The sequence below is a fragment of the Pelophylax lessonae genome, assembly GCF_965119305.1.
Source record: "Pelophylax lessonae genome assembly, chromosome: 4".
Lineage (NCBI taxonomy): Eukaryota > Metazoa > Chordata > Amphibia > Anura > Ranidae > Pelophylax > Pelophylax lessonae.
Window position 1 is genome coordinate 564,930,910 of NC_138771.1, and position 14,265 is coordinate 564,945,174.

At 42.8% G+C, this 14,265-nt stretch overlaps 1 protein-coding gene across 1 annotated transcript in view; it reads right to left on the minus strand.

Annotated features, from left to right (window-relative positions):
- Positions 1-14,265, minus strand: part of GFRA2 (GDNF family receptor alpha 2) — a 184,297-nt gene that overhangs the window by 63,088 nt on the left and 106,944 nt on the right. The window contains exon 2 of the mRNA XM_082255379.1: positions 1,890-2,198. Within this exon, the coding sequence (XP_082111505.1) occupies positions 1,890-2,198 (309 nt within the window). The remainder of the gene's footprint in view (positions 1-1,889; positions 2,199-14,265) is intronic.

Genomic DNA, 14,265 nt, shown 5'->3' on the forward strand with positions numbered 1-14,265 from the left:
TCTCTCACTGTTGAAATAAACCTAACATTAAAATTATAGACTGATCATTTCTTTGTCAGTGGACAAACTTACAAAATCAGCAGAGGATCAAAATACTTTTTTCTCTCACTGTATATTGTGCATTTGGAGAATGAGCTGACAGTATTGGATGTGTGGTGTACTGTGTATATTTGGGGTACATAATTGGGTGTGCTGAGTGTATTAGGGTGCTGTCTGGCTCTAGTCCTGCAAGTCTGTGTAACCTCAATCCACAGTTGGCCTAAAAGCCTCCTTCATCATAGATGGTTTAAGAACCTAATCACATACTAAGGCAAGTAATATTGTACACAGGGGTGTATTGCTTCTGAATGTGGGGGCACATGTGCTCCTGGATGCTAATGTCATCATTCTGTAATCCAGAACAATTCTTTTTATCCAAAAGAGTACTATTTCAGGTTGGTATATCTGTAGTATATTGCTGATTGTGGGAGACATTATGCTGCTATTATGAAGACGCAGAATGGTTTATTACTAGTTAATTGCACCCTTTAACCAAACAAAACCTTTTCCCTTGCCTTACTTTAATCATGCACACTTTAGGCTGCATTTACACCTGAGCATTGTGTTTTTTAGCTTTTTCAGGGGGGGGGGCATTTTTTCATGCTTTGCCATTTTTTTATTAGCAAATAGAGAAAAATATCATTTGTTTCATCTTTTGTTGCTGTTTTTTAGCTTTTTCAGACACATTTGTTTATTATAATTTTTTTTACATTTTTATTTTGTTAGGGGGTTAGCTTTAGGGGTTAGATCTAGGGGTTTAGGGTTAGGATTGGGGTTGAGGTTAGGAGTTAATATTAGGGTTAGGGGTTAGGGGTTAGGGCTAATTATTTTGTTAATTTATTTAATGTTCTTTTTTTATATAATCTTTATTAACTTATGATGATTATTAATTATTTTTATTTTATTATTGCATTTGAGCAAAAAAAAAAAAAATGCTCAAAAACATGCAAATGGTGCCTTTCAATGCTGAAAAAAAAAGGCTTAAAAATGCACCAATCTGCCCCATTCAAGCTCCAAAAAAGCTCCAATTTTTTTTTTTTTTTGTGAGCTTCAGGCGTTTAGCTTCAAGCATCTTGGAGTGGAGATGTGAACCATCGCTATAGAGAATAATTGATTTTTTTTCTCCTCTAGCATTTTGGAGCTTCAAGCTACAAAACCCTCAGGTGTGAATGGGGCCTTATGCCTCACATTTCATGTTTGTTTTAAGCCACTCACACTGTTGATACACTGTAAACACAAACACAAAAGAAGGGCGCACCAGCCTAGCGCATTATCCGTAGTAAAGCTTTTTATTTGTAAAAGATTAAAAGATGTCTACTCACAAACAGGTGATGTAAACCAGCATATCAGATTCGACTGACAACATCCATAGTATAAGAGTCCACAATCTTAGTCAAGGTTATCGGCTAACGCGTTTCGAGGCGATGCGTCTTCCTCAGAGGCTCTGAGGAAGAGGCATGTAAAACGCGTTATGCTGGTTTACATCACCTGTTTGTGAGTAGACATCTTTTAATCTTTTACAAATAAAAAGCCTTACTGAGGATAAGGCACTAGGCTGGTGCGCCCTTCTTTTGTGTTTGTGTTTACAGTGTTATGTCGACCACCCTGGTCATAGAGGGCAGCAAGGTCTAGCCATTGGGGATGCCAAAAATGAGTCCCGCGACAGAGGTAGTCTGAGAACCTTGGTTCTGAGTTCAGGAGTAAGGTGCCAAGCATCGCAATTTTCTTTTGGAACACTGTTGAGACACCCCTGCCCTGGTACACAATTTTAGCATATCTTATTTCCGGTAAGACGCACTCTACTCCAGGAGACAGAACATTACAGGGCTTCAATGTCTGTATCTACTCACCCTCAGTCAAGCCAGCATGTATGCCCCAGTACGTTTGTAGACACAGAAGCTCTTTCTTCATTCCTCTCCGACAGCGGCACATGTACAGGGCGCTCTCCTGTAGAACCTCCAGAGCAGTTTTACACTCCAGACCGGAGAGCAGGACATCCCGGTCCCTGCCTGCTAGACATTGTCGCAGAGTCCTATATCTGGTGCTGCAGGAGGCATCGGCCATGCACTGCTCATTAGCCTGGATGCAGTCTGCGTGTTGGGGCCAGGAGTCAGGTGGAGACCCGAAGAGGGGAAGGCTGGTGTGAGCGGTATAGAGACCTGTGAATATATAAAATTACATGATATCATTCTGAAGTTCACAAGACAAATAGCAATAGAAGCTTTACAGCTAGAACCCAATGGGGTAAACAGGAATTTTACTATACTGTTTATATGATTCATTTGATCATTTGTATGACTATTGTCCATTACTTTGATTGAGATTTGTATGTAAATGTTTTACAGCTATACCTGATTGTTATATATTGGAACCATCTGCCTGCAATATTTCTGTTATTTGTTTGGAAATGTGGGGTAAACCAGAGATTCCAACACTGAAACAATGGGTGAAATGAGTGGACGATATTTGTCTTTTGGAAGAACTCACATACATTTCTAGAGGAAATTCTGTCAGACAATCTGCCATTTGAGATGGATGGTTTTACTTTAAGACTACTCCAATTTATAAGGCGATTATGACAATTTAATTAATTAAATTATAATATGCGAAATGTTCCATTTGGCTAATTATCCTGACCATCTTTATTGAGTACATGAGTCTATTGGTTATTGGATATAGGTCATTTATAGGCTATCATGGTGCCCACCACCTATTGCCAGCAAGTCTGTTCTTCTTTTTTCTTTTTTCCTTTTTTCTTATTTTTCTTTCTTCTTTTTGCTGCTTTATTTAAATGGATCACTAATTAACCTAACGAGATTTTGTACTTTGATACTTGGAAGATTATTAATGGTATTTGGAACTCGCTAGTGCATATTCTCAATGTTATGTTGTTTGTACTTTTGATCTAATATTATCTTTCCTTATTAAAATAAAAATATATTAAACAAAAAAATTTGTTTGGAAATTTCAATCAGAATTCTTTAACCACTTGCCGACCAGCCGCTGTAGTTATAGTGCAGCAGGTTGGCTCTGTTATGCGAAACGACATACCTTTACGTTGTTTCGTGTAGCAGTTAGTGGGGGCGCGTGCTCACCGATTGGCTAAAGGGGGAGGCAATCAGCGGGCCTGACTGATGTGATTTCCACCGCGATCGCTCCCCATGGAGACAGAACAGCAGTCTGCCAAAGTAAACACGGCAGAACGCTGTTCTGCCAGTGATGAACATAGGGATCCTGTGTTCCTCCTATTTAGGAACACAGGCCTCTGTGTTCATCCAGTAAGTAAATCCAGCACAGTTAGAAAACACTCCCTAGGCACACATTTAACCCTCTTATCGCCCCTGGTGTTAGCCCCTTCCCTGCCAAAGTCATTAGTACAGTGACAGTGCATATTTTTAGCACTGATTACTGTAGCAATGTCATTGGTCCTCCCAAAAGTGTCAAAAGTGTCAGTTAGGTGTCCGATCTGTCTGCCGCAATGTTGCAGCCTCGCTAAAAATCGCTGATCTGCGCCATTACTAGTAAAAAAAAATAAATAAAAAAAACTGACATAAATCTTTCCCCTAGTTTGTAGACGCGATACCTTTTTTGCAAACCAATCAATTTACACTTATTGGGTCTTTTTTTTTTACCAAAAATATGTGGCAGAATACAAATTGGTCTAAAATGATGAAAGCATTTTATTTTTTTTATTTTTTTTTTTTTGGGAATGTTTTATACCAGAAAGTAAAAATATTGTTTTTTTTTTTTCAGAATTGTCACTCTTTTTTTGTTTATAGCGCAAAAAATAACCACAGAGGTAATCAAATACCACCAAAAGAAAGCCCTATTTGTGGGAAAAAAAGGACATCAATTTTATTTGGGTACAGCGTCGCATGACCGTGCAATTGTCAATTAACCACTTGCCGACTGCCTAACGCCGATCTACGTCGGCAGTCAGCCCCTCACAGGCAAAGTGACGTAGGGCTACGTCACTAGCTTGTGAGGGTCTAGGGAGCGAGCGCGCGCCCCCGGTCACGGACCCCCCCGCGCGTGTGACCGGCGGACCCGATGTCCGCCGGTCACTCTGCGATCGGCGGGGGAGAGGGAGAAAGTCAGGCGGCTTGTGTAAACAAGCTGCCTGTCATTCTCCCCTGTATATGAAGGATGATCATACGGTTCTACTATGTAGAACCGTTGATCACTCTTCATACATCTGAAGCCACAGCCAATCACAGTAGAAAGCACGCCCCTAGGGACACACATAGCCCCTCCCTTTCAAAAAAGTTAACCCCTTCACTGCCAGTGTATTTTTACAGTAACAGTGCATATGTATAGCACTGATTACTGTAGAAATGTCACTGGTAACCCCAAAAGTGTCAAAAATGTCAGTCAAGGGTCCGATCTGTCCGCCGCAATGTCGCAGTACCGCAAAAAAATCGCAGATCGCCGCCATTACGCGTTAAAAAAAACAACAAAAATGACAAAAATCTTTCCCTTTGTTAGTAAACGCGATAACTTTTGCGCAAACCAATCAAAATACACTTTTTGCGATTTTTTTTTACCAAACATAGGTAGCATAAAACAAATTGGCCTATAATGTTAAAAAATTTGGATTTTTACATTTTTTTGGGGGGGAATTTCATATAAAAAAATGTGAAAAATATTGCTATTTTTGCAAAATGTACGCTCTTTTTTTGTTTATAGCGCGTGATCAAAAAATCGCACAGGTGATCAAATACCATCAAAAGAAAGCTCTGTTTGTGGGAAAAAAAGGACGCCAAATTTGTTTAGATACAGCGTCGCACGACCACGCAATTGTCCGTTAAAGTCACGCAGTGCCGAATCGCAAAATACCCCCTGGTCAGGAAGGGGGTAAAATCTTCCGGGGCTTAAGTGGTTAAAGTAACACAGTGCCATATCGCAAAAAATGGTCTGGTCATTAAGAGGGTAAAACCTTCCGGTCCTTAAGTGGTAATGATAAAAATAAATAAATTGAAGCTATTGCTGTTCATTACAATGATTTCATAATTAGATGTCTCTAGAGCTGAACATCACCATTCTGGTAATTGTCATCTAATAAGTTAAAAAAAAAAAAAAAAAAAAAAACAATTTAGTAAATAAAATGAATTACCTTCTTGTACTTTTATGCAACTAAAGGTCTATCCATGTTTTTAAAGTATATGTTAACCCTTATCTTGTAAAACAACCCATTCAGTTTAACTACTTCTAGTCCAGGCCTTTTCTGGCACTTTTTGTTCACTTGTAACAGCCATTTTTTTTCTAGAAAGTTACTTAGAACCCCAAAACATTATATAATTTTTTTAGAGCAGAGGCCCTAGAGAATAAATTGGTGGGTTTAGCAATTTTTTAAGTCACACGGTATTTGTCCAGCGGTTCTTCAAATGCAATTTTTTTGGGAAAAAAATACACTTTATTGAATTTTAATGCAAAAAAAAATACATACCCCAATTTATTTTGTGAAATAGAAAAGATGAAGTAAATAGATACAAAACATGTCACGCTTTAAAATTGTTCATGCCCATGCAACAACGACAAACCACGTAAATTTTACTATCCATAGGCGACACTTGCTTGTCTTTACAGTTTATCACTTCAGATTTACAGAGGAGGTCTGGTGCTAGAATTACTGGCCATGAGCTGACGTTCGTGTCGACACCTCACATGTGTGGGACGATTGCTGTTTGCATGCAAAGCCTTTGTGCGGGAGGCCACTTTAATTTTTTTTTTTCATTTTTTTAATGATTCATTTATTTGATTTTATTTTATTTTTACACTGTTGCTTTAATTTTTTTTCATTTTTGATTATTTTTATTGCTGCCGCAAGGAATGTAAACATCCTTGTGACAGCAATAGGCATGTGACAGGTCCCCTTTATGGAGAGATATTAGGTCTATAAGAACCCAAATATCTCTTCTGCACTTAAAAACATTCAAAACACCAAAATCTGTTTCTGAATGCTTTCAATTTTCAAAAACTTGGGCAGATAGTTTCTGAGTAAACCGGAAGTGATATCATGTGATTGCTTCTGGCTTACTTTAACGAACAGCCAGTCAAAGCCGATCCCAGCTTTGTTCAGTTGTCCGGCAAGCTGGCGGACAAGCTGGCTGGTTGCTCGGGTCTACTGGTATGTCACTGCAATTTCAATATTTATACTGGCATGATGCCTGCATCACCCGGGTACCGTTTTTTTTTTTGAGCCTGCGGTTGGCTCTATTTTAATAGAAACAAGCTCTCTTGTAATAGCAATGCCCCCCTCCCGCTGCTTGTAATAGCAACCGAGCAGCTGGTGAGCCACTCCGGTTTCTATTACAAGAGAGCCGACCACCAGCTCTGACAAACGGTACCAGGGTGATGCCTGCAGCAGGCATCATCCCGGTATAACCACAAAAAGTCCAGTGATGTACTGGTATGTCGCTGGACAGGAAATGGTTAACATAGAAATGAAAGGCAAAACATTTGTGTATACATGTTTTTTTTTATAAGGGAAACCATACCCTCTGTTCTCAGCTGCATGAGGAGCGCACTGACGGTCCGTTCCCATCCGATTTCCCCCATAGAGATGCATGGGGAACTGACAGCCGTGTCTCCGCACACAGCGCGGAGACACAGCTGTCATCCTCCTGCTCAGCGGGGGATTGGCTGATCGATCCCCCGCTGAGAAAAACGTGAAAAGGAAAAATGTGTGTGAAAGGGGCCTAAGGGTTTAGGAAATGGGCCATTCCAGCCTTGGATCCAGCTGTATCCTGTCCTAATAAAGCACTGACGATCTTTGTGAAGGAGGCATTGGTTCCCATCAACAAACGTTTAAAGATTCTTTCCAAAACAATGTTTTCACTGGCAGTCTTTATTGCAACTTACCTTGGCCTCAATGCTAGTCTATCAAACCTTAGTCTGATGCCCTGTTTGTGGAGCATTTAGAGCATGTGTCCATAGCCCTAAGCTACTGCGTGGAAAAGTTGATATTAGATGTCTTATTTCCTATGAGTTTCTTGCCAATGGACATGCTGAACACTCTTTGACCCTTTGAGGGACAATGTCTCTTTGAAGCTGCTTTGGACACCCATATGAAGCATGTCACTTGGGGTAATGGCACTTATCTGCCCCAGCAGAGGAAGCCTACACCCCAGACAGGGAAGACTCAGACCCCTCTCCAGGCCAAGAAGAGTTTATTTTGCTACTCCCAGGCCTCAACCTCAAAAGCCAGACCTAAAGGCCCGTACACACGATACGAAAATCGGAAGTAAAATTTCGTCCGACGAACGATCTGTTGATTTTCGCAACATATAGTGCTTTCGACGGCCGATTACGCATTTTCGGCCACAAAAACTGGATGTGCAGTCTATAACATTTTTATCGTACATCAACACAATGTCCAATTTTCGTTTAATTAGTACAGTTTTCGTCCGAAAAGTGCCCGCACTGCAAGAATTGATTAGTCGTTTAGGTTAAAATAAAGCAAATCAAACAATATATATATAATTTACCAGACAGGACATTTATCAACAGTTTCCTTTTAATAATATTCATTGTCTGATCAATCTTTATTTGTCCCCTTTATTTCTCAGCTTCTTTTTATCAATTCTCCCCAGCTTTCCTCTTTCAAGTTCAAAGGCATAATGCAAGTAAACAAACAGTGCTGTATTTTGGCCTAGGCCAACAAGGCCCAGGCCTAGGGCAGCACTTTGCAGGGGGGCAGCAAAAAAGCCACCCCCCACCACCTGAGACTCTATTGGCCACTGGTTGCTAGAACCACCTCTCTCACCCCCTCTCTCTCTCTTACTCACCCCCCTTTCTCACTCTCTCACCCCTCCTCTCTCTCTCCCTCCCTCTCTTTCTCACCCCCTCTCTCTCTCATCCCCCTCTCTCACCCCCTCTCACTCTCTCTCTCATTCACTCTCATCCCCCCTGTCTCTCTCTCATCCCCCCACTCTCTCTCATCCCCCCACTCTCTCTATCATCCCCCCACTCTCTTCGATTCCCCTCTCTCTCTCTCATCCCCCCTCTCTCACCCCCCTCTCTCTTTACCTCCCTCACCCAACCCCTCTCTCCCTCCCTTACCCAATCCCTCGCTCTCTCTCATCCCCCCTTCTCTCTTCCTCCCTCACTCACCCCCCTCTCTCTCCCTCACCCACCCTCTCTCTCCCATCCCTTCTCATCCCCCCTCTCGTGAGATCTCAGGGGTTCATGCTGGGACTTGTAGTCCTTCAATTTTGGAGGAAGACACATCCGTTAAAAAAGGAGTGGGGAAAATGTACATGGGAAGGGCGCCCAATTTTAGTCTTGCCTAGGGCAGCACAAAACCAAAATACACCACTGTAAACAAAACATCATTTATGTTAAGGATAAATACTGCAAGAAGGAATTTTAAATCAATGATTTTTCTTTGCTTTTACCTCATTTGTTTTTTTGTTGGTGACAGGGTCAAAGTTTTTTAAAGCTAAACTGTGGGAAGAAACTATTTATGTACACTTGCACAGTAACAGTTACCTGTAATGAAGTGTGCCCTATCTCTGACTGCTGCAGCTTTTGGTAAAACTCTTTTATTTAGCCCGTGGTCTCCTGTCATTGCCAATTGTCCAGCTCTGAGATTCTACAGTTCCAGCTGCAGTACAGATATCATAGGAGGTTCGTTACTCAGCACCTCCTCCTTCTAGAAAAGCCTTGTATTCTTTCATAGAGTGCAAAGCGTTCTGTGAGTAGAAGAGGAGATGGTGACATTCATCCATACCTCCTCCATTAAAATAATGCCTTGTATTCTATCCTCTTGGTACTGTGCAAATGCACAAATGTAATTTTTAGCCATATTTCAGCTTTAAAGTGATTGTAAAGTAATAGAATTGCACAGAGTGGCCCCAAAATCTCCTTTTTTTTTTTTGGTCCCCCTCTGGCGCTCCTGGCTTCAGGAAAACCTATTTTCTGTGTGTCAAGAAAGTAATTGTAGGTGGAGCATGTAGTTTAATTAGGAGGGGGACATTCATTTAAAATGGGTGTGGTTCTACAAGAAGGATATCATTAACATATTAATTTATTTGTTGCAGGCATATATATGTATATGTACATACAGGAAGATGTAAGGCACTATCCAGAGATCCATAGTATGTAGGGAAGTGTACGGACATCTGTAGTATGTAAGGCAACCTCCAGAGGTCAGTAGTATTTAGGCCAGTGTCCAGAGGTCCGTAGTATGTAAGGTAGTGTCTAGTATGTGGGATGGCTTCCAGAGGTCTGTAATACGTAGAGCGTCTTCTAAAGGTCCATAGTATGTAGGGCAGTGTCCATAGGTCCGTAGTATATAGGGCAGCTTCCAGAGGTCTATTGTAAGTGGGTGTAAGCAGGGCAGAGGATGAGTACCCTATCTGTGTAGGCACCCGCAGCACTGACTTGGTGATCTGTGATTGGCCTTAATTTCCAGGATACAGCCCAGGACCAGGGACAGCTGTTTAAAATGTGTGACTGTCCCGGCAAAATCGGGACAGCTGGCAACTATGAAGTGCCTCCCCCCCATAGACAGCCACTTTGTATGGGAGCACTCATGTCAGTTCGCTGTCTGCATCTGTAGACACAGACAGCGGGACTCGGCCCAGTGCCCACTGTCTCGTTACAGAATTTGACTGACAGTAACGGTAACCATTGGCACCCTTTGCCTCAGCAAAGCCAGTGAGACCAGGAAGTGAGGAGAGAGAGAAGAGCTGCAGATGTGCACAAAGCTGGAGAGCTCAGAAAAGTAATGCTAATCCTAATGCTGATGCCTAACTATTTTTTAAGACTTTCCTTAAGGTAAAACATATTTAGGCTTTAGAACCACTTTAAGTTTAAAGTGAATGTTAGTATATAATACGAACCTGTACTTACTTAATGAACAATCGTGTATTAAAGTTGGAGTAAACTCCCATGCATTATTTTTACTTATAGGTAATCCTATAATAAGGGTTACCTATAGTAGCGTAAATACCTTCTAAACGTGTTCACCGTTTAGGAGATATTTACTGTACATGCAGCCAGTGACGTCATCAGCGCATGTGCTCTGAAGGAACAGCCACCGAGGCCGTTCCTTCAGAGTCATGTGCCGTAAACAGCGGCTCCCATGCCCATGCATGGGAGTGAGGTTATTGCGGCTCCGGCCACTAACACAGCCGCAGTCTGCGAACCTTGAAGGAAGACCAGGTGAAGATGGAAGCGTCTTCAGCGGTGACAGTGGGTTGCTGGAAGGCTTCGTTTGCAGGTAAGTTTTTACATAATATGCTAGTATAGCATGCATTATAACTTTGTCTTTAACCACCTCCCACCCGGGCCATTGTAAATATACGGCCGGGTGGGAGTCTCGTCCTTCTGAATGGACGTTCCGGAACGTCCTTCAGAAGGAGAGAGATCGCGCCGCCGCGGGCACGCGCAGCGCAATCTCGATGTGCCTGTGTCCCTCGGACACAGAGCAACATCATTCGGCAGGAGGGCCCTGTGATTGGCCCTCCTGATCACATGACGGCTGTGTCCAATCACAGCCGTCATGTAATGTCAATAGAGCCGTTGTAACGGCTTCGATCTCTTCTCCTCCTGACAGATCCTGTCAGTGAGGAGAAGAGAAGAGGATCGGTGTTGCTGCTGGGGTGATCAGTGAGTATTTCTAATTACTCACTGATCACAGGGGGGGTGTGTGCTGGTAATCAGATGATTGATTACCAGTACAGCCTTGGGGGGGGGGGGTGCCACTAAGCCACCAGGGATGCCCACCCATGACCACCAGGGATGCCCACCATGGCCACCAGGGATGGCAAGCAGGGCTCAGAGAGCCCCCAGTGCCCTCTCTATCAGTGCTGCCCACCAGTGCCGTTATTGCCATCTATCAGTGCCGCCCACCAGTGCCCATTACTGCCCACCAGTGCCGCCTATCAGTGCCCATCAGTGCCCCCAATCAGTGCCGATCAGTGCCCCCCATCAGTGCCGATCAGTGCCGATCATTGCCTCCCAACAGTGCCACCTATCAGTGCCCATCAGTGCCGCCAATCAGTGCCCATCAGTGCTGCCTATCAGTGCCCATCAGCGCTGCCTATCAGTGCCCACCAATGCTGCATATCAGTGCTATCTATCAGTGCCACATATCAGTGCCCATCAGTGCTGCATATCAGTGCTACCTATCAGTGCCCATCAGTGCTGCATATCAGTGCCACCCCATCAGTGCCACCCCATCAGTGCCACCCCATCAGTGTCTCCTCATCAGTGCCTGTCAGTGCGGCATCATCAGTGCTCATCAGTGCAGGAAAAAACATATCCATTTACAAAATGTTATAACCTAAACAAAAAAACTTTTTTTTTTTTTTTCAAACTTTACGGTTACCACCAAAAGAAAGCTCTATTTGTGGGGAAAAAATGACACAAATTTGGTTTAGGTACAGTGTTGCACGACCGCGCAATTGTCATTCAAATTGCAACAGCGCTAAAAGCTGAAAATTGGTCTGGGAAGGAAGGGGGTTTAAGTGCCCAGTATTGAGGTAGTTAAGGTTAAAAAAGAAAAAAAGAAAAACACCCAGCGATTTACTACTGCTTTAAAAAGGAAAAACAGCTTAAATATAATCAGTTGATTGAAGCCAGCATAGCTTTGCCTTATTACTAAGCTCAGTGTACATTCAACTTGAAAAATGAACATTTTAAACTCCTTTAGGCTTCTTGAAGATGGGTTGCTGATGGTTTGCTTTTTAGACTGCAGATTAAAGCCGGTTTACAGGCATTCAGCAGGCAATACTGTTGCCTCCGGTACAGCCATTTTTTTCCAATCCTCAGGGGTTTTTTTTTCAATTAGGATTTTACATTGAACTACCATGCCGCCTGAAAAAACTGAATGCAAGTCAAGAGGCAATAGATAGAACAGGACATGGAACAACTGACTGGTTCAAAATTTAGAAGGGAGCGCGGCAAGGATGTATATTTTCACCCTATTTATTTAACCTATATGCAGAGTACAAAATGCAAAGATCAACAAATCACAAGCCAGGATTAAGATTGCACAAAGAAATATCAACAACCTGAGATATGCAGACGATACCACACTAATTCCAGAAAGTAAGGAAGAACTAAAGAGTCTCCTAATGAAGATGAAAGAGGAGAGTGCAAATGCTAGCCTGAAATTGAACATTAAGAAACCTAAGATCATGGCAACTGGTCCCATCACTCCTTGGAAAATAGAAGGAGAAGAAACAGTGACAGATTTTATCTTCCTAGGCTCCACGATCACAGCAGACAGTGACTGTAGCCATGACATTAAGAGACACTTGCTTCTTGGGAGGAAAGTAATGGCAAACCTAGACAACATTATAAAAAGCAGAGACATCACCCTACTGACAAAGTGCCTTATAGTCAAAGATATGGTATTCCAAGTAGCAACCTATGGCTATGAAATTTGGACCATGAAGAAGGTTGAATGCCAAAGAATTGATGCTTTTGGACTATGGTGTTGGAGAAGACTCTTGAAAGTCCCTTGGAGAGCAAGAACATCAAACCAGTCAATCCTGAAGGAAATCCTGAAGCTAAAACTCGAATACTTTGAGCACCTAATCCGAAGAAAGAACTCATTGGAAGAGAGGACCCTGATGATGGGAAACATGGAAGGGAAAAGAAGAAGAGGACGACAGAAAACAAGATGGATAGATAGCATCATCAAAGGTCACGAAGAGTCGAACAGGACTAAAAGACTTAAAGCGGAGTTCCACTCTGGGAACGTTTTTTTTAATAAAAATACTGTCCCGGGTTGCACTTACCTTTTAGAAGAAATACTTACCTTGAAAATGTATTGTCCAGCGCTGCCATCTCAGGTGTGGGCAGCTTGAAGCCAGCGCGATCCTCTTCTGCGTCCTCTTCGGTCCCACGATGCACTGCACCGGCCCTGCCGTCACTTCCGGTTCCGCAGCGTCATCCCTGCACAGCTTCTGGGCATGCCCAGAAGCTGTTTAACAAAGTATGACGGCGCCTGCACCGGAACTGACGTCGGGGCCGGTGCAGGCACATTGATTCCTGGGAGCGATGACGTTCAGCTCCCAGGAATCATTGCAAGCCAGGAAGTGACGAATCGCCGTGGCCGCCGAGGGGGAGGAAGAGGAAGTAAGGTAAGTATATTTTCTTCTAAACCAGGTAAGTAAAAAAAAAATTGCGATTATCCCTTTGTTTTTCAGGTGACCCGGAGCAAGAAGATGGAGGAAAGTATAATTTTAGGGTGGAACTCCGCTTGAACAACAACAACCATGCCGCCATAGTTGCATTTGCACATGGTTGTGGCGTGTTCCTATTGGCTGCAACAGGTGAGTTTGACAGGCAGTGCCTCCTGTTACACTTTATGTGGAAACTTAAAGTGGAAGCATATCATCATGAATCATCTGCCCTTACTCAAGATGGCCATGAGCTGAAATGCTAGGGGGTGTTTTTGTAAGTGAATTTTTTAGCAAAATAAAGCATGGAGACATGGATGGATGGGTGAGTTTGCTTTAAATATAAAAAAATGAATTGAATAGTGCTTTTGGATTGTGGTGCTCATATACAGTAAAGTTACATTTTAAAATTGCAAAAGAAAGAATTGCGGCCACAGCAATGTAAACTCACAACTCCAGGCACCATGTAAACCTGGAGGAAGGCGGTCAATGGGCAGTAAGAACGCAGCTCAACCACCTATTTTATCGTCACTCTCCCACAAGTGTAAACTAAGCCTTAATAAATCTCCGTTTAGACTTGTATAGTGACGAAGATCATTGAAGCGGTAGTATACTCATTTTAGGTACTTTTCACAATATAAATCATATCTGCCCGTATGATATCTCTAACCTTTGCTTCTGCCTGTCACTTCTGCCGTTCTCTTTATATTTCATTCGTTCTTGTGAATGACGTCACCCGCGCATGCTCAGTTTACCCCGATTTTCCGGCAAGCTAATGATGTTGCTGGAATAATGCAGGGTCTATGCAGGGGCTGTGTCATTTCCTGTGCTGGACGTCAGCCCCGTGCTCACGCGAGACTCCGCCCGTCCCCATGCAGAAAATTCTCCACTACCCCATGTGACTTGCTACTTGCCTCCTATTGGCTGTCAAAATGGTTAATGAATCCAAAACGAGGCTTGGTTTAGGCAAATACTGCGCATGCGCGGGATTTCCGAACACTAGACGTAATGTGGGCGGAAATACTGCAATGCTCAGAAGACGGAAACCAAAGCAAGGATGGCGGCGCCGAACAGGAGAAAATACAGACCT